This window comes from Theropithecus gelada, chromosome 1 (genome assembly GCF_003255815.1).
Source record: "Theropithecus gelada isolate Dixy chromosome 1, Tgel_1.0, whole genome shotgun sequence".
Taxonomy (NCBI): Eukaryota; Metazoa; Chordata; class Mammalia; order Primates; family Cercopithecidae; genus Theropithecus; species Theropithecus gelada.
This window is the reverse complement of record NC_037668.1, coordinates 48,913,647-48,934,047: the sequence shown is the minus strand read 5'-3', so window position 1 is coordinate 48,934,047 and position 20,401 is coordinate 48,913,647. Positions and strand designations below refer to the sequence as shown.

Here is a 20,401-nt window from a genome sequence, read left to right as displayed (position 1 = left end):
ACACACACACACACAGCTGCAGCGCCCTGGGTCACACTCCAGTGCAGGAGCCAGGCAGGAGACAAAGGTCGCCGAGGCTCCCGGCGCCCCGCACCGGACACAATCGAGCCTCTTGTCTGTTCTGCCTGCTCCCAACGCCGGTCTCGGCAAGGTCCGGACCCCGCACCCCGAAGCCACAGCTCCCGCCTGCGCGTGCCCTCCAGGGTCCCGGCGCAGCCCGGGCAGCCGGCTCCCAGCGCGCCAAGGGTTAAGGGCCCGCGCGGGCGCGGGGAGTGCGGCCTCCGGCTGTGATTGGCTGCGCCACCCAGGCCCCGGCCCCGCGCCCTGCCATTGGCCCCGCGGCGGCCCCGCCCCTCCGGGACTCGGCGCCGAAGCCGCGAGCTCGCCCGCTGGAGCCGAGCGCGCCGCCGGGGCCAGGCAGCAGAGGTGTCCGAGCAGCGGGGCTGGGAGCCGGGATTCCGGAGCTGGGAATCGGGGGCCGGGCACGGGGAGCGGCGCGGAGCCGGGGAGGAGCACGCGAGCTATGGTGAGTGCGGCGTCCGGAGGTCTGGTCTGGTCCAACCCAGCCTCGACGGTCCCGGGCAGCGGCGCCGCGGGTGGCACCCGGGGCCGCCCTGACTCGCGGGGGGCTGGGCGCCGGCTGCAGCGGCAGCCCCCGCCCGGCCCTCGGAAGGCGTGCAGTCGGGGGGCGCCTGGGCAGAGCGCGGCTCTCCGGTCGGCGCTGCGCTCGGTCCCGTCGGGGGCGGCCGCGCCGAGCTTGGTTCTGGTCCCGGCCGGATGTGGGGGGCTTGGGGTCCCCGACTCGCTTTGGGGACGGTTGCTGCGGTCTGGTTTGGGTTGTTCTGAAGTCCCTGGACTCGGCTTGGCTTGGAGACCCAGGGCAGCCGGGCTGGGTCGGGCTCGCGGGTGGCGGCGATTCCGAGGTGCCTGGATGCAGCTGGACCTGAGCGTCCTGGGACACTGAGGTCGGTCTGGGGCTCGCCTTGGGGCACCGTGGGTGGCCACGCCCGGCGCATTCGGAGGGCTACGTTGCGGCCCTCTGGGACTGCTGATCCAGCTGTGGCCTAAGGGGTGTAGGTGGTGGCGGGACAGCTAGGTCGGTGCTGTCAGAGACCAGGGAACACTCGGGGGCCCTGGACCCAGCGATCCGGTCTCCCCAGCATCTCCCGGTGGATGGGTCCTCAGAGAAGGGACTTGCTGAGGCCAAGTGCTCACTGGGATAGGCAGGGGTACCGGGGAGAAGGGGAACTGGGGAGGGGCGTTTCATGGGGCTCTCTGAAGTCCCAGAAGAGAAATTCATTTGATCCAAGCTGGGCTCCCTGGGGGGCTGTTGGGAGGCGCATTGTCCCTGGACCCCAAGAGCAAAGGCCCTTTGTCCACTTGTCCAGGGCAGGGTGCTGGCCTCTCCGTCACGGGGAGGGAGCCATCTACTTCTCTTTGGCTTCTTTCCCCATGGACCAGCCACTCTGATTCCCTCTCCTAGTTCTGTACTGTGCCCTGTGAAGTGGGTCCAAGTCACCATATAGGGCTGAGGAGGGCATGTGCCTGGGACGGTGGCTGCCAGTACCTGTGATCCAGCCACCTCCTCTTCTCTGTGATGATGCTGCCAAGCCCGAGGGCGCCTGGATGGGAGCAGGACGGGACCCCCTGTAAAGCTGAAGAGTCCCACAGTGGTTCCCAACCCCTGCTCTGCCCAGAGCTGGAGTCCCCTTACAACCCCCCCATCTCTCCCTTCCAAGGCCTCTCTCTTCTCACCCAGCTAGGGTCTTCCTCACTTAGGCACCACCAGTTGCCTCACTAGAGTCAGAAGCAGTGGAATTATGGCTTAGTTCTATACCTGAAGGTGCTTAGAGACCACCTGGGACTCAACCTACCTCCTCCATTAGGAATCTCCGCTGTAATGCCCTGCCTAGACGTTTCCGTGACAGGAAGTGCACTATCTGTGAACCAGCACTGGATTTAAAGTCTCAGTGTATGGGCACTAAAAGGCCGTGAGACTTTGAGGTTGTATGATCGATCCCCTCTGCCTCTAAGCCCACCCTTAGTTACTCATAAAGAAAATTTTTTCTTCCTTAAAAACCACCAAAAAAAGAAAGAGGTCCCCTCACTCTGCTTTGGTGACACTTTATAGATCCTTACAACCCAAGAAGCCCGCCAGCCCATTGTGAAGAGCCCAGGCTTTGGCATCAAACCAGTTTGTGTTTGAGCCCCATCCCCTCCCCTTCCCCACAGGGACTTTGGTCTAGTTGAAGCATCACCCTTGAGTTTCAGTTTCCTCATCTGCAAGACGAGATGATAACGCTTATTTCCGAAGGGTGAGATAACCCAAGTGAGAGTGTTTTGCTTCAGTACTGCTTAGTTTTCCCTTCTTTTCCAACCTTGAACCCACACTGGGAAGTTCTACCTAACATCTAACCTATTTGCCTGGGGGATGTCTCTGGAATCCAAGAACAAAGGCCCGTCATCTATCTGTCCAGGGCTAGGTGCTGGCTCTTCCAGCACAGGGACAGAGGCCACCTATTTGCTGGTCTGAAAGAAGGATGAAAGTTTCTCACGTTGTAGGGAGGAGACCGTGATACTTTTGTCTGTCATTCAGCCAGGATGTGTTGAACCTTACTCTAAGCCAAACCCCGTGTGAGGGAGGAAAGAATTGACCGAATAAACAGCGTTAAGGGAGCGTCCACCAGGCCATAAATGTCTGCACTGGTCCTCAGGCTCTTTGGCACGCCCTTGGAGAGGTAGAAATATGCCAAGCAGGGCTCTCTCCAGGCTGGAGAGATGAGAGAAAGCTTCATGGAGCAGGTGACATCTGAACTGGAAGGGATATCCCGGGAGGGGGACCTGTGCGACAGAGGAGCAGAGGTGTGAGTGCACAGGACAGGCTCCTAGAAAGCCCAGAATGGGGCTGGTCTGGCACCTGACTATGGAAGGACCAGGAAAGAGAAGAGAAAGAGGGCGAAAAGGTTGCTGGGGCCAGAGAGTGCGAGGCTGAGGAAGTCCATGGTGGATTGTTAACCGGTTTTGCGTGCATGGGGTGGAGGCTGATGTCAGGCCTCCCTGGCTCCTGTCGTTTTAATTTCCTCTAAACATTGGTTCCCGTGCTGTCATTCCTGAGGCGGGGGTGATACGGGACTGATCAAGTGTTTATTCCCTGGATCTCCTGCTCCGCAGCTTTTAAACAAATCCAGCACTCCTTACTTTGCAGTGTGGCCAAATTGTCCCTGGCCCCTGGATTCCTAATGGGGCGTGTTTGCAGGATGTGTGTGTGTGTGTGTCTGTGTGTGTATCTATGTGTGTGTGTCTGTGTCTGTGTGATGTGTTTCCTGTTGTCCTGGCTGAATCTCCCTGATGGTCCCCAGCTCCCCACCCACATCTCTGACCCCTTGGCAGGGAGTCAGTGCTGTTCTTAAAGGCCTCTGTTCTCCAAGGCCTCGGATGGACCCTCTCCCCTGCTTACTCCCAGTGCAGGCCGTGGGCCGAGGGTTCCGAGGAGGCTTTTTATATCTCCTGCCTCCAGTTGTACTCAAACTACCCTGCAGCAGGCACAGAGAGGTGAAGGAGGTGGCCCAGGGTCACAGAGCAAGAGAGTATCAGAGCAGGCACAAACCTCCTTGACTTTTGGAGGGTTAACCTGGCAAACAGTTTAGAGAAGGAAGCCCAACCCATCATCCCCCGTCTGCAGTTGTGGCACCTTGAGAATGTTCCTTCACATTCCAAGCTGGGGCTGAGTTGAGGCTACCGCTGTGGGTTGAGAATGCTCTTTACTATACAGCAGTTGAGGACCCAGGGTTCAGGTTTGAATCCTCATGTACTACCAGCTTTCTGTGTGACCTTGGGTCAGCCATTCCCCCACTCTGTGCCCCCTTTCCTACAAAGTGGGGCAGATTTGCTCCACTTCTCAAGATATCGTGAGGATCCAACGGATGTGGAAACACTGTGGGAACTATTAAGAACGTGTGGGAGCCCGGGGGCGGTGGCTCACGCTTGTAATCCCAGCATTTTTCGGGGGCGAGGCAGGAGGATCACTTGAGGCCGGGAGTTCAAGATTAACCAGGGCAACATAGTGAGACCCTATCTTTAAAAAAAAAAAAAGTAGGGAGAAGTGTTACTGTTTGAAGCTAGGAGACTAACCACATGCCCCCACATCACTCTGGTGCCTCTCAGCCACTCCAGACGCGGCTCCTAGGGCACCGTGCATACTTTACCCTGGGCAGCCTGTGCCCCTGCTGGTAACTGGGCTACTGAGGCCTCCTTGCATTGCTACACTCTTTTGGTAAGCAAGGATGTTATTACCTTTTGTTAAAGAATAAATACATTGTTTTCCCTGCAGAGTTGGGGAGGCCAAGGGAAGAACAGGATTTGAGGCATGAGAGGGCTACAGGGTGGGCTTGGCAGAATGTTCTGGGCATTAGCCCAGAAAGCCAGCTTGGCCAAGTCCACACTTTCACGTCTACGGTGAGAGAGGAACCATGAGCAAATGTTTACAATTTTTTGTGCTTTTGCTCAATTTTTTTCTCTCCAATTGACTGGGTAAGCCCCCGGCCATAGTCAAAGGGCTTCATTCATTCCTTCATTCATTCACTCACCAAACAAGTCTGCTCGGCACAACGCGAAGCATGGGGGCTGTGGTCAGTGTGAGTGAGACTATAGGTCTTTCTCTCCCATAGTCTGATGGACAGGCAGGCAGACAGATGCAGAGCAGGAAATTACAAGCGCAATTACTGTTGCCAAGGAGACACGCGGGGGGCTGTGGGAGTGGACCGGGAACCTGACCTGAGGATCAGAAAAGGCTCCCTGAACACATGGCATTAAAGCCATAATGTAGAGTGAGTGGGACTGGGAAGAGTGTTGGGGGGCGGGGGGTGGAGGGAGCGGAATGCGCCAGAGTACAGACCGCTGTACCTTCAGGGATGGTTCATCTGGAGCGCAGAGGACTATGCTTAGGAGGTGGCCCCGGAGGGTACACTCAGGGATGGTAATATGAAGGACTTGGCGCTCAATCCTCGGGGCAGTGGGGAGCCACTCAGGAGTTTATTTTTTAAATTTTATTTATTTATTTATTTATTTATTTATTTATTTATTTATTTATTGAGACACAGTCTCGCTCTGTCACCCAGGCTGGAGTGCAGTGGCGCGATCTCAGCTCACTGTAACCTCTGCCTCCCCGGTTCAAGTGATTCTCCTCAGTCTCCCAAGTAGCTGGGATTATAGGCGCGCCACCATGCCCGACTACATTTGGTATTTTTTTAGTAGACACTGAGTTTCGCCATGTTGCCCAGGCTGGTCTTGAACTACTGACCTCAAGTGATCCAGCCGCCTCAGCCTCCCGCAGTGCTGGGATTACAGGTGTGAGCTACCACACCTGGCCTACTGAGGAGTTTAGAGTCAGGGGAGTGACATGGTCGGATTTGCATTCTGAGATGGTCACAGGCTGCTTTGTGGCAAGTGAGTAGAAGGGGTGAGGCTGAAGGCTGGGAAACCAGTGAGGAGGGAACTGGAGTGACCCTGGGGGAAAGGTGGTGCTGCGGGCATCATCCAGTCCTCCTCTAGCCCAAACCACACTCCCGGCATGCTGCCCAGAGCAGGCAGCGAAGACAGAAGGAGGCTGTGGCCCCAGAGGTCCCACACAGTCCCTTCTCCTACACTCATTGACCTTTCCCCTCATCCTTCCAGGCAGATAATCAGCCAAGGGCCCTGGTCTCCAGACCCTTTAATAGAGGAGAAAGAACAAGTTCCCAAATCGCTCTGAAATGAGGTAGAAAATGCTACGTGCCAACCTGGGGATGCAGCTCCCGAGTCATCCTGGCCATAGGTGTGTATCAGGGAAGCCTTCCCAGAAGAGATTGCAAAACTTGGTGGAGTGTTTCTTAGACACCGAGCTTTGGACGCATAAAAATGAGGAGGGGTGGTTTACCTGTCCTTGAAGAGTTAATAGTCTGAGGGGCACAGTTTAATGAACAACCAGTGCTGGCAGAACCCCACTGTCAGGGTGGCACTGGGAGTCCAGGGCTGGAGGCCTGCCCTTTCCTTGGGCCTCTGAGGGCAGGGTGGCTGGGATGCCCCAGGCCTGTCTTGGTAGGCTGACAAGCCTAGGAATGGCTCCCTCCTCCCAACACGGCCCCTTCGGACTTCCTGGGGGAAGGTGTAAACAGGGGAGCAAATTTCTGGAGAACGTTCAGGAAATCAGCTTGGTGGGGGTCTAACATCAGGGAGGGGGGCCTGGCTTCTGGGCCTTCTAAAGACCGTAGAGCACTTGTATGAAAAGGGGATTAGGAACCACCTACTTCAAGGCCCCTGTTTTACACGTGGGAAGACTGAGAGACAAAATGAGCATCTACTATGTGCCTGGCACTTAAATGGAATCTCTGCTCTCCGCACCAACCCCAGGGAGGAGAGCGAGCCTTATTTCAGAGTTGTAAAAGCTGAGGCTCAAAGGTCACTTAGGGAATTAGGGATGGGAGCAAGACAGTGGCTCCCCGATTCCTCTAGATTATGGCTGCAGTCCCAAGCTACCACTCAATTTGGCAGAAACTTGGCCTTCCTGGGAAAGCCCGCTGGGACAGGGATAGGACGGTTGAGCCAGTAGCCAAAGGCATTGAGAGCTAATTGGGGCTGGACACTGGCCAGGCTAAAATGCTGGTTATTTATTGTTTACCTTTGCACGGCACTTGACAGTTAGACCTTTTCTTCCCCATTCCCTGACTGTTCTTGGATTCCCACTGCCAATTAGTGGCAGAACTAGAACTTGAACTCAGGCCTTGTGACTCCCAGCCCAGCTCCCCGCCCCCTCACACCCAGATCCCCAGCTCCCCAGCTCCCCAGCTCAGCTAACAGCCCCTCCCTGTCTGGCAACACCTGGTCTCCTGGCCTGGGTCTCCGGTACCCCCCACCCGCAACACCTGGTGTCCCAGCCTTTCTGACCACATAGCCCTCTAAGCAGTTGGAGCAGCCCCTGGCCCAGAAACCTTCTCTCCCCATCCTCCTCCCACAAATTCCCTTCCCCCCTTGGCTGGGAAGGCAGGAGGGTGGGCCTGGGGTGGCAGCCAGGCGGAGTTAGGTTACAGTGTAAACACAGTCATGTCAATATTTACCTCTGCCTGGAACCAGAGCTTCCCACTTCCCTGCCTTACTCCCTCTAGCTGCCCATCCAACTGCACGTGGCCTGCTCCCAGGCTCTGATCTGGTCATTGAAAGCAAGGCCAGGGTGGCTTCCAGCCCAGGCTCTGCCACTAATCCTTCTTGTGTTCCCGAACTGCAGTCTCCCTTCCTGGGCCTCAGTCTTCCCATCTGTGAAATGACATGGCTGGAGCAGACTGACTCCAGGGCCATCTTCAGTAATGACATGCAGGATGACAAGTATAATACTCTCGTTCAGAGGATAGACTCAAAGTTGTGCAAATCTGGGTTTGAATCCCAGCCCCACCACTTCCTCACCATGAGACTTGGGGCAAGGCGCCTAACCCCTTTGAGCTCCAGTTTTCCTCTGTAAAATGAGAGCCTAGCAGTCGGTACCCATTTTGTTTGTTGGTGAGCGTTCATGAGCTATGTTTGCAGCACTTGGCACAGGATAAGGTTTGATTAAATGGTCATGGTGTTGGTTGTGATTCCAGATAAACATTTTATGATTCGCTGAATCCAGACACTGGGTTGCGTCACTTGGAAACTGGAACCAAGGGTGTTGAGTCTAACCTCATGTCCTCCTGGTCCTCTGAGAGGCCGCAGGCTGGGCTAGGGTGTCCAGGGGCTGAGAAAGCTCCTTGGTCAACACCACACACACCCCCAGCTGCCTGGCCATTGGAGTTCCTTCTTATTGGGCAGAGGTCCAGGGCTGAAATGTCCTCAGAGATACGTGACTGTGAAAGGGTTGAGGGAGGGCAGAGGGGGCGGAAGGGGAAGGAAGGACCCATTTCCTCAGCAGTTCTTTCACAGAAGCTCTGAGTCCATTACACACATGAGCTGTTCCTCCCAGCACTGGAGAGGAGGGGGCGAGGGGTGAGGACTGGCTGCCTTCAGGTGCTATATCTGAGCAGGCAGTGTGGGGAGGAGAGGGCAGGGAGGCGGGGTCTGCCCGTGCAGCAGGAGTGGGCCTTGGAGACTGATGGGCCCAGGATCAAACATGGCATCCTCACTTTTTGCATTGTCACCTTGGACAGTGTGTGTCACCTCTCCAAGCTTTATTTTCCTGTCTCTAATATGGAGCTTCTGGGGCAGTATTTTACACAGTAGTTAGAAGCGCTCAATCAGATCCTGTTTCAGAGTAGCCCAGATGAGGGCTGGCACATACAGGGGACTCAGTCGGTGTCACCTGCTGTTATTGTCATGACTGTTATGATGACACTGGATGCCAGACTGGACCTCGTGAGGGCAGAGATTGTGTTTCTAAAAATTGTGGTATAGTATAATTTACTTCAGTAACGTATGCACATCTTGTACAGCTCACGGTTTACAAATGCGCACACCTGCACACTACCTGGACCAAAGCATGAACCATTCCCACAGTTCCTGTGTGCCTCCTCCATCAGTCCCCTGCAGCAGGTGGCCACTGCCCTCTAGTTTGGCCTGGTTTTGAGCTTTCTCTGTGTGGGTTCATTCATGTGTGCTCTTCTGTGCCTGGTTTTCTTCAGCTTTGGACAGCACGGAATGTTCGAGGTTTGTCCGTGTCGCCTGTAGCAGTATCTGCTTCTTTTTAGGCTGAGTCGTGCCACATTGGGTGGATGTACGTGTAAATGTCCGTGACTGACATTTGGATTGATTCCAGCCTGAGGCTGCTGTGACATTCTCGTATGTATCTCTTTGCAGACCTGAGCACTCATTTCTTTGGGGCACATACTTAGGAATGCAACTTCTGGGTCAGAGGGGCAATACATGTTTAACTTTCTTTTTTTGTTGTTGTTTTTTTGAGACGGAGTTTCACTCTCGTTGCCCAGGCTGGAGTGCAATGGCGCAATCTCGGCTCACTGCAACCTCCGCCTCCCGGGTTCAAGCGATTCTCCTGCCCCTGCCTTAGCCTCCCGAGTAGCCGGGATTACAGGCGCCAGCCACAACACCTGGCAATTTTTTTTTTTTTTTTTTTTTTTTTTTTTTTTTTAGACAGAGTCTTACTCTGTCACCCAGGCTGGAGTGCCGTGGAGCGATCTCGGCTCACTGCAAGCTCCGCCTCCCAGGTTCACACCATTCTCCTGCCTCAGCCTCCAGAGTAGCTGGGACTACAGGCGCCCACCACCACGCCTGGCTAATTTTTTGTATTTTTAGTTGATACAGGGTTTCAACCGTGTTAGCCAGGATGGTCTCTATCCCCTGACCTCGTGACCCGCCCACCTCAGCCTCCCAAAGTGCCGGATTACTACAGGCGTGAGCCACTGGGCCCGGCCACAGCTGGCTAATCTTTTGTATTTTTAGTAGAGATGGTGTTTCACCATGTGGGCCAGGGTGGTCTCGAACTCCTGACCTCAGGTAATCTGCCCACCTGGTCCTCCCAAAGTGCTGGGATTACAGGTGTGAGCCACCGCGCCCGGCCTCAGTGAATGTTTTTCGTTTTTTTGTTTTTGAGACAGGGTCTCTCACTCTGTCACCCAGGCTGGAGTACAGTGGCATGAACATAGCTCACTGCAGCCTTGAGCTTCTGGGCTCAAGTGATCTTTCCACCTCAGCCTCCTTGAGTAGCTGGGACCACAGGTGCGCACCGCCACACCCAGCTAATTTTTTGATACCTTTTTTTGTAGAGACAAGGTCTCACTATGTTGCCAAGGCTGGTATTGAGTTCCTGGGCTCAGGTGATTCACCCGCCTTAGCATTCCGTGGTGCTGGGATTACAGGTATGAGCCACTGCCTGTCCCAGTAATTGTTTTTTGAAAGAAGGAAGAAATTTGAGTCCTTTCTTTGTCTTAATGCCCCAGATTCACTCTGTGGCCCTGCCCCTGCCCCCAGGGCCTGGCAGCTCTGGGCTGGCACTCTGCCCAGACCCTGGGCTTTGGGCTTCACCTGCTGTCCCTCAGGGCCCCTCCGCCCTGGAATCCCACTGGTTGGCTGTGTGACCTCAGTCTAGTCCTTTCCCCTCCCTAGTCCTCACTTTCCCCTTCCGTCAAGCACTGGGTGGGTCGAAGCTTCCCCTGCTCCCCGTGTCTGTGGTCTCCCTCATTTGGGGGCCTTTGCTCCTGGTGTTTGGTGCCTCTTCACCCCCAGGGTCTCACCCACCCCAGGCAGGAGCCCCCACTGGCCTGTAGCTTGCAGAAGGACCGTTTGGGAAAGCTGGTGGGCCCTTCATTCTTGGTACCCACCCTAAGAGCCTCACTGCGACTCTGTTCCCCCGGATGAGAGCCCTCCAGAGTAGGCCCCCAGCCATGAGAGCCCCACCCACTGAGGCTTGGCATCAGGTCGCCCTGGGTCTGAATCCTGCTACTCCCTGGCTCTGGGACTTTGGGCAGCTCACTCCGCCTCTCAGAGCTGCAGCGTCCTCATCTTCAGGGTTTTGAGGACCAAAGGAGGCCCTGCCTCGTTGGGACAGAAGAGAATGGAGCAGTCACATGCCTGCCCCTAAGGAGCTGCACTCCAGGGGAGGAAGCTGGAGACCAGACAGGGAAAGCCGCCCACCAGAAGGATCACTCTGAGAGAAGAAAGGAGAGAAAACACGGCAATGTGGTAGAGAGCGGCTGTGAGGGGAGGGGGCTGCTCTAGAGGAGTGACCAGGAAAGGAGGTGATGTCTGAGCTGGGACCTGAAGGTTGAGGAGGGGGCAGCCGGGCAAAGACGGGGGAGTTGAGAGTTCCCAGCAGCCGGACCAGCAAGTTTGGCACATGTAGGGGGTGAACACTGGTGTGGCCGGGCAGAGGCAGTGGAGAGCAGAGGGAAGGCTAGGAAGAGGTGGGCCTGGAGGGGCAGGCCATGGATAGCCTTGTCTGTGGGGCAGGGGTCAGCATTCCATTCTAAAAGTGGTGGGAAGCCACTGGAGGACCCCACGTTGAGGAGCAACTGGGTTTGGTTTCTGTTTGGAGAGACCCTAGCTGCTGTGTAGAGCATGGACTGTAGGGGGCAGGAGGGAGGCAGGAGTGCGGGCCTGGCCTGAGGGTGAGGAGGCTTAGGTTTCTGCAGGATCTGGGATTTTGGCAGCTACCTCAGGGATGGGAGAGAGGTAGCCAGGGATCCCAGATGCTTCGAGACCTCGCTGGCAGCAGAGCACAGTGGGCAGAAGTTACGCGTGGAGCCGGACAGACCTGTCTGAACCTCCACTTGAACTCAGCCTTCCGGGCTGGGCTTGGGATTCTCCCCAAGTGACCAGTTCCCACCATCCCAGTCCCTGGGGACCCGGAGAAACAGAGCCAGAGGGCATTGAGCTGGAGCCTGCCTCCCTCGCTTCCGCACACCTTGCCGAGAAGTGAGGGCATAGGAAGAGATGGCCGCAAAGGGATGCCCAGCCCCTCTGCCCCGGGGCTGCTGTTCACAAGGCCACACTGGAGGGAATCCTGTGGCTTTGTGGTTCCTTGTTTCCTGGGCTGGTCTGGCGTGGAAGATGACCATGAGAAAGCGGCATTTCATCTTCCTTCACCCCGAGCGTTCAGTGGGTGGTTACTCGGCATCCTGTTGGGCTTCCGGTGTGGTGGGTGTGAGCCAGAGAGAGGAGGGCATGAGAGTTCACAGTCACAGGACGTGGGACTTGGAGGTCATCTAGGCCAACTTCCTCACAGGGCAGACTAAGGCTCAGAAAGGGAAAGAGACTTACCTGAGGCCATACAGCAGGTTAGAGGCAGGACTTAGGCCCTGATTCCCGGCTCCTCATCCAGCACTCTTTCTAGGTGTCATGGAGGTATGGAGGTTTTGGAGCCAGACAGATGTGGGTTGTAGTCCCAGCTCTGTCACTTAGTCCCAGCTGGGTGACCTTTAGTGAGCGACCATCTCTGAGCCTCGGTTTTCTCCTCTATGAAATGAGATGATGGTATCACCATTCTCACAGTGGTGTTGTGAAAAGTGGTTGATAATTTATGACAGGTTGTAAAGCTCATAGGACGGTGCACAGAGTTGACTGTTGGGAGGTGGGAGCTGTTATTACCTTTGTGGCTCTGTCTCTTATTTATTTATTTATTTTTTGAGACGGAGTCTCGCTCTATTGCCCAGGTTGGAGTGCAGTGGCACGATCTCAGCTCACTACAACCTCCACCTCCTGGGTTCAAGCAGTTCTTCTGCCTCAGCCTCCCAAGTAGTTGGGATTACAGGCAGGTGCCACCGTGTCTGGCTAATTTTTGTATTTTTTAGTAGAGATGGGGTTTCACCATGTTGGCCAGGCTGGTCTCAAACTCCTGACATCAAGTAATTTGCCTGCCTCGGCCTCTCAAAGAAGTTGGGATTACGAGCGTGAGCCACCGCGCCCGGCCTGTGGCTCTGTCATCCTAACCTCCTAAAGCACCAGAAAGAATGGCTGCGTGCTGGCCCTCACATGTGCTGTTTTCTGATGAACGCAGTTAGGGATGGAAGATGAGAATGGGCCATGGTTGGCCCATCTCTCTGCTGCTTGCTTTATTTCCCCATTATATTTGAGAGACTCCTTAGCCAGGCCACGAGTGACACACACACACACACACACACACACACACACACACACACACACGGCTCTGGTGGGCTGGAGCTGTGCTGTCTGCCTTCAGCCCAAATTGGGGTGGGGGAGGTGGAGGCATAGACAGGCACTAAGTGCAGGTCCCAGGTGAAAAACTGGGCCGCTCCCCACCTTCTGCATCAGATGCCTACCACGCACCACCAATACCTGTTTGTTCAGTGTGACCTAGTGGTTAAGACCAAGAGCCATGGGATCAACTTAAGCTTGAACCCTGGATCTGCAACTGAATTGTCGCAAAGGACTTTTAGCAGGCATTGTCTTCCTCTCTGAGCCTTGGATTTTCCGTCTGTGAAGTGAGGATATAACAGTCCCTCCCAGGACGATTGCAAATATTCAGTGAGAGGAGCAGCACTCAGAGCATGCATGGTGCATATTTGGTGCTAGACTCCAAGAATTAGATGGCACTAACATTTTAACAGTGTTGACACACGTCCCGATTCTGTTTCTCTTTCCATGGCTGTTCTTAGAAACTTACTTCACCATCCGCCCACCCCACCCCCATCCTGTGTTCCCACAGCCCCCTTCCCTCTAACTCCTTGCCTGACTGCCTTCTCTCAGGGTCACCTTGGACTGAAATCTTTCTCCCCCTCCCCTCCCCTCCCCTCCCCTCCCCTCCCCTCTTCTCCCCTCTCCTCCCCTCCCCTCCCCTCCCCTTCCCTTCCCTCTCTCTCCTGTCTGTCTCCCTGCCTCTTCCCCCCTCCCCCTGGACTAACACAGATCAAGAGTTCAAGCTCCGGCCCGGCCTGCCTGGGTTTGAATCCCAGCTCTGCCATTTACTGGAGCAGCCTCAGGCAAAGTACTTAATTCTCAGCCTCTATTTCTGCATAAGTAAAATGGGAATAAGGATAGTGCCAAGCTTAGAGAGTTGTTTAAATAAGCGACGAGATTCTTGTAAAGTGCCAGGATCAGTGCCTGCAATACAGTAAGTGCCTAATAAATGTCACCTGATTTATGACTAGACAGGGTTGTGCTGGAGCAGAGCCCCTGCCTTTTCATCTCTGCATTCCCAGGGTCTGGCAGGGTTGGGATTGGAAGGGATGCGGGCTTTCTAGGGATTTGCACTATGGCATTGGAGACTTGCTTTCCCAGTGCAGCAGGCCTCTCCAGAAAGGGGAGGGGACTTGGACCACATCGTAAGCTTGTCTGTCTGGCAGATATTTCCTACAACCCTGCTGCACACCACTGGGTGCTCAGGATGGGGTGGGGGAGGGTGCAGTAACACTGCCCTTAGTGAGCTCAAGTCCATGGAGGAAAGTGGGACAAAATGGCCCTGATACTATCAGAGAATGACGAGCCCGAGGCTGGCAGGTTGCTTCTGAGGAGGCTCCTGGGACTGGTGATGTTTGATGTTTCCTTGTGGGAGTGACGTAATAGTAACTTCTGGCTACATTAGGGCTTTATTGAGTAATCCTCCATTCTTTCCTATCCGCGGTGTTTACCCATCTTAGCAGTAATAACAATAGCGTTTCTTGAATGTTCGCTATGTGCCAGGTATAGCGCTAAATATTTTATGTTATGAGTTTACTTAATCTTCACATCAACCCTGTGAGGTACTTATCATCATTATTCCCATTTTGTAGGTGGGAAAACTGAGGCACAGAGCGGTAATGTATCTCTCCTCTCAGTCAGTAATTGGCAGAGCTAGAGTGGAACCTGGGCAGTTTTGGCTACAGAGTCCACGCTTTTTTTTTTTTCTTTTCTTTTTTTAGCGAAGTCTCATTCTGCCTATCACCCAGGCTGGAATGCAATGGCACTGTTGTGCGTGGCTCATTGCAACCTCAACCTCGAAGACTGAAGCGATCTTCCCACCTCAGCCTCTTGAGTAACTGAGACTACAAGCGTGCACCACCATACCCAGCTAAGTTTTTAATTTTTTTTTTTTTTTTTTGAGACAAAATCTTGCTCTGTCACCAGGCTGGAGTGCAGTGGTGCTATCTCAGCTCACCACAATCTTCACCTCCTGGGTTCTAGCGATTCCTCTGCCTCAGCCTCCCGAGTAGCTGGGACTACAGGTGCTGCACCTCCACGCTCGACTAATTTTTGGATTTTTAGTAGAGATGGGGTTTCACCATGTTGGCCAGGATGGTCTCGATCTCCTGCCTTCAGGCGATCCACCCACTTCGGCCTCCCAAAGTGCTGGGATTACAGGCGTGAGCCACCGTGCCTGGCCTAATTTTTTTTTTTAGAGATAGGGTCTCGCTATGTTGCCTAGGCTGGTCTCAAACTTCGGGCTCAAGCGATCATCCTGCCTCTGACCCCTAAAGTTTGGGATGACAGGTGTGAACCACGACGCCTGGCTGAATCCAACTTGTGCTTCCTCCATAACTGACTTTTACCCAGCTGGTTGTAGTCCTTGTGACTAGCCAATCTCATGGACTCTGAGCGCCTTACCTTCCACGAGAGTCCTTTGCAGCCAGCAAAAGTGAAGAAATTAATCTTAGGCCTTCCTGTACAGCCTGCGTTCAGCATCAGCTCAGGGGTGAGGGGATAGGGACCTTCAAGGAAGAGGGTGTGGAAGTTTAAGGCCCAGAAAGGAAAGGACTTGAGTCAGGAGGAGGAAGAAGGATTAGCATAGGAAGCATTTAATGGGGAGAGAAAGGAAACTCAGAAGGCTGGAAAAGTTGGAATTCAAACTGAAGCAACATTTGCTGAGTACATTTTCGGTGCCAGGCATGGCAGCGTCTGTACCTTCCAGGAGCTCCCAGGCCTGTGGGAGAGATAGACAAATTAGCAGGTAAATTGCTGAATAGTATTTGGTGAGGTTGGCCGGGGGCGGTAGCTCACACCTGTAATCCCAGAACTTTGGGAGGCCGCGGTGGGTGGATCACTTGAGGCTAGGAGTTCGAGACCAGTCTGGCCAACATGACAAAACTCCATCTCTACTAAAAATATGAAACAGTTAGCTGGGCATGGTGGCGTGTGCCTGTGGTCCCAGCTACTCAGGAGGCTGAGAATCACTCGAACCCGGGAGGCAGAGATTGCAGTGAGCGAATCATGCCACTGCACGCCAGCCTGGGCGACAGAGGGAGGCTCTGTCTCAAAAAAAAAAAAAAATTTTGGCGAGTATATGGGCAGGAGCCTTTGAAGGCCCAGAGGAATAGATCACCAACTTGACCCAGGGAGGTGATGTTTAAGTTGGGTCTTGAAGGATGAGTAGGAGTTTGCCAGCCAGGCAGAGCTAATAGTAGCAGAGCCAAAGTTTAAACCTGAGCAGTCTGGGTACAGAGTCTGTGTTCTTGCCTGTGGCATGCGTGGCCCTCCTGCCCTCCAAGGCCTAGCCTTGGGAGATGAGACTTTCTGGGTCCTGGGTCACTCCACACGAGCCCTAGACAACCACCCAACCATTTTCCCATCCAATTCCTGCGTTTGCTCTTCACAAACTCCCCCTCTCTCCCGCTTCTGCAAGGGTGGCTGGGAGTTGACTAGCCTTATAGGCAGTCTCTGTCTCTCTAAGTGACTGGGATTTGTGGTGTCCTGAGAAGGGTACACAGATTCTACCCGTAGTTCTCCTGTGGCAGGTAGGAGGCACAGACAGACACAGAAGCATTTCCTGTTTTGTTTTTCCACTGTTTGCCCTGAGCACATGAACTGCTTTGCATAAAGCACCTCCTCAGATCATTGCAACAACCCTGGCAGGTAGAGGTAATTTACTGCCATTTTAAGCATGAGAAAGGTGACTCACAGAGGTTGAGCCATGTGTCCAAGGTCATACAGCTAAGCCAGTAAGTAGAGGGACTGGAATTTGCACCTCAATCTAACTGTGAGGCCTGTACTCATGTTTTTAAGCCATCAGGAAGAATACCAGGTTATGAAGGCCACGCCCCTTTCTGATGAGTCTCACCTCTGTGCTGGTAATCAGGACACCTAGGAATTGCAAGTTAGCGGTAGCAAGCATAAGGTTGCATTGATTTCAGTTCTTCTCAACAGGAATGTGCATGAGAATCACCAGGAACGTTGGTTACAAATACAAGATTCATTGCCTTCATCCTAGAGATTCTAACTCAGTAAGTATGGGGGGAGGGTCCAGGAACCTACATTTCCAGCAGAATGCCTGATTCTGATGCTGGTGGACCATAGAATGTGCTAGAAATCCTAATTTATGACATGTCTTCTCTGGGTCCAACACTATCCTGGGCATTTTATTTGGTCTCTTCAGCCATCAGAACATCGCCTGGTAGGGGGAGTGGATGCAAAGGGAGGTGGGAGTCTAGAGAGAGATTCGTAGCAGTCACGATGGACAGCCAGCATGTCCATTCCACCTTTAGATCAATTGGATAAGGAAACTGAGGCTCGGAGAGGAGGCACCTTGCCCAAAGCTTGTGGTGGCAGAGCTGGGATTAGAAAGCAGACCCCTCAGCTGCCGAGACCTGTGTTCCTCCTGATACCCCACGTGGTTGCTTTTGCACCCTCCCACACAGAGACTCTTTTGTTTGTTTGTTTGAGATGGAGTTTCACTCTTGTTGCCCAGGCTGGAGTGCAGTGGAGTGACCTCAGCTCACTGCAACCTCTGCCTCCCAGGTTCACGCCATTCTCCTGCCTCAGCCTCCTAAGTAGCTGGGATCACAGGCGCCCGCCACCTCGCCTGGCTAATTTTTTGTATTCTTAGTAGAGACAGGGTTTCACCATATTGGCCAGGCTGGTCTCGAACTCCTGACCTCAGGTGATCCACCCACCTCGGCCTCCCAAAGTGCTGGGATTACAGGCTTGAGCCACCACACCTGGCCCACAGATTCTTGGGGGCATCTGCCAAACACCACCATAGGTAAATGGGGGATAATCAGTGGTGACAATATCTGCCATTTACTGAGCACCCACTGTGTGCCAGGCACAAGGTCTAGAATGGTCAGCAAGCAGGCATGGTCTTGGACAATTGCACAGATCTCTAATTATAAGCAGGTTGCTATGGGAGTTTATGTCAGAGGAGCCATTCCTGGCAGAGAGCAGGAGCAGGGAAGATGTCCCTGAGGAAGAAGGATTTGAGAAGAGATCTGAAAGATGTGTTAAGTGTTAACCAGGCAAAGAAATGGAGAGTAAAAGATTCTAGGCTGTGAGAACAGCATGTGCAAAGGCCCTGGGGTGAGTGATATATAGCAGCAATCCCCAACCTTTTTGGCACTGGACTTCGTGGAAGACAATTTTTCCATGGACAGGGTAGGAAGGATGGTTTCCCCTATGAGAATCTAACTAAGCCTGATGATCTGAGGTCCATGAAGCTTCCACTTCAGTTCATGTTAGTTAGATTCATCACCTTAGTTACATTCTCATAGATTCTCCTAGGAGTGCACAGCCTAGATCCCTCACGTGTGCAGTTCACAATAGGGTTTGCACTTCTGTGAGAATCTAATGCTGCCGCTGATCTGACTGAAGGCGGAGCTCAGGCGGTAATGTTCACCCACAGCCGCAGCTCACCTCCTGCTGTGCAGCCCGGTTCCTAACAGGCCATGGACTGGTACTGGTCTGAGGCCTAGAGGGTTGGGGACCCCAGCTGTGTAGCTGGAGTAGAGAGGAAGGGTGAGGCTGAAGGGTGGTCAGGGCGGGTCCCGCAGGGCCGTGCAGACCAGGTGAGGCTTTACTTTCCTCTACACCAAAGGATTCCATTTGTGCCCTCAAAGTAAGAAAAGGCAAAAATGTATAACGAGCAGGGTGGGGGTCTCCCGGCTCTCAAAGGGGTGTCAGCAGGGAGCTAAGAGGATCCGATTTGACTTGAGTGGGGAGAGCAAGAGTGGCATCAGAAGGTGATGGTGGCTTTGCCCAGGCCGGTGGTAGTGGTGAGGGAGAGGCAGACAGAGAAACTGAGTACAGTGGGCAGGGCCTGGTGATTGGTTGGAGTGGGGCAGGGGATCAGCCCATCGCTTTGACCAATGAGAACATAGAGCCCAGAAAGGTTGCATGAGCCACCAGAGTCACACAGTCCAAGCGTTAGAGCCAGACGCTAAGCTGGAGCCTCCTGTCCCAGGGCCTTCCAGCCAAACTTGGACTCCGGGCCCCAGATTCCTGGCAGCTGCTCTGGCAGAGTCCCTCTTCCCAGCCTCCTGGTGGCTGCGTCCCTCCCCATGCCCCCGCTCCCTGCAGAGTCTGGCAGCTTCAAGGGAGTGGGGTGCTTTGAAGCGTCTACAGGGAGGGCAGTGCTGTGACCTCCAAATTCTTTCCGTGTGACCTATGCGACCCCAGCGAGACCAGGGCCCCTCAGGACCCTGCCCTCCCCAGGCTTTGATGGAGTCCACAGAGGTGGGGTTTGGGGCCAGAGCCACTGTGTGGACACAGTCCCTTGCTGGGGAGCGGGGGTGTTTCCAGGGACCCGAGCTGATGCCCCTGCCATAAAGACAAAGGAGATGCAGGGGCCAAAGCCTGGGGAGACCCTCTCTGTGCCTGGTGAGGTCTCCCCAGCAGTGGGGAGCTGCTCCCCCATCCAGGCTCCGTAACTGCAGGCCGCTGGCTGCTATCTTAGGATTTCTGTTTTCTTCCGCATTGTCACCCCAGTTGGCACCTAAGACCTCTGAGATGCTGCTCAGTTAAATGGATTCTCAGCTCTGCAGGCCTCGCTCCACCTCCCTACCCTGCTCCAAACCATCCCCCTCCTGAAACCTGAAATAGTCATAACCCCCCTATTATGAACCTCATCTCCCCGTACCTGAGCCCCTGTTTTCCTTAAGATTTGGAGCTCTCTTTGGGGTTCAGGCCCCCCTTTTTTCTCACTAGGTTCTAAGACCTGCTCCCTGCTTAGGCACCTTCTTCTCCCTGGACCCCTTCTTCACCCCTAGACCCTGGACCTGGGTCTGATCCCTCTCTGGAGACTGGAGGCTCTGCTGTGTTAGAGACCAGCACCCCCGACACACACACCCCACGGTCTCCCAGGTTTCTCTAACCCCCAGGGGCTTCACCCTTCTCAGCTTGACACACAGTAGGCACTCAAGAGACAAGCTTGATCCTGCCACCCCTTCTCCCAGGCCTCCCCGTTTGTGGCCCCTCCTGTACCTCCCCACCCTCCCCCGCGTGGGTATTTTTGCTCAAGGAGCTCGTGCTGTGTGGCAGCTGAGCCTGGGAAGCAGCTATTGTTGGCTGAGAACGTGGGGTGGCAGAAGGATGGGGGCTGAGAGGAGGCAGGAAACATACTTATAGGTCCAGGCCCAGCCCCCTGGTCCCCACACCCCACTGGGTCCAGGTGAGGCCATTTTAGGACAAGTCAAAGAAAGCCCCCTTCCCACAGCCGGGAGCTCCGTTGTGAAAATCACTGCACTAGGGGAAGCTGGCAGCAAGTTTGGAAACGAGGTGGCTGGTGAAAGTGCCACCGGCAGTTTCAGAGAGCAGCCGGGGCACCGCTTGAGCCTCTGCATCGGGACAGTAAGCAGGACCCCTTGTGTGGTGATGCTCTGCTGCTGCCCGTTCTGGTTGCTTCTCGTACCTGTTTCATGTCTGCTCTGTGGCGCAGGAGGTGGGAACCACAGTTTATTGAGCATTAACTTTGAGCTAAGCCGTGTGCTGAGCAATGAATGCATTGACTCAATTCATACCTCAGTCAACTCCAGGGAAGTGGGTCCTATTGTGTCCCCATTTAACAGATGAGGAGACTGAGGCTTGGTGAGGTAGGTGAGGTGACTCGGTCAAGGCCACACAACTCCTGAGTCTGTTTTTGCAGGCTTCTGTAGAGCATCTGACTTCAAGGCTGAGGGTGTTTTGCTTGTGGCCGAAAAAGACTGGGCACAGCGAGGAGGGAGGAGGACCAGGCACAGCGAGGAGAGGGGAGGCCAGTAAAAGAGGATGAGAAGCCTGCAGGGGAGCAGGCAGTGCCTTTTCTGGG

At 54.4% G+C, this 20,401-nt stretch overlaps 1 protein-coding gene across 1 annotated transcript in view; it reads left to right on the top strand.

Annotated features, from left to right (window-relative positions):
- Window positions 1-384: 384 nt before the first annotated feature.
- The window catches only part of ECE1 (endothelin converting enzyme 1), a 132,270-nt gene continuing 112,253 nt past the window's right edge, over window positions 385-20,401 (top strand). The window contains exon 1 of the mRNA XM_025379830.1: window positions 385-526. Within this exon, the coding sequence (XP_025235615.1) occupies window positions 524-526 (3 nt within the window). The 5' untranslated portion in view covers window positions 385-523. The remainder of the gene's footprint in view (window positions 527-20,401) is intronic.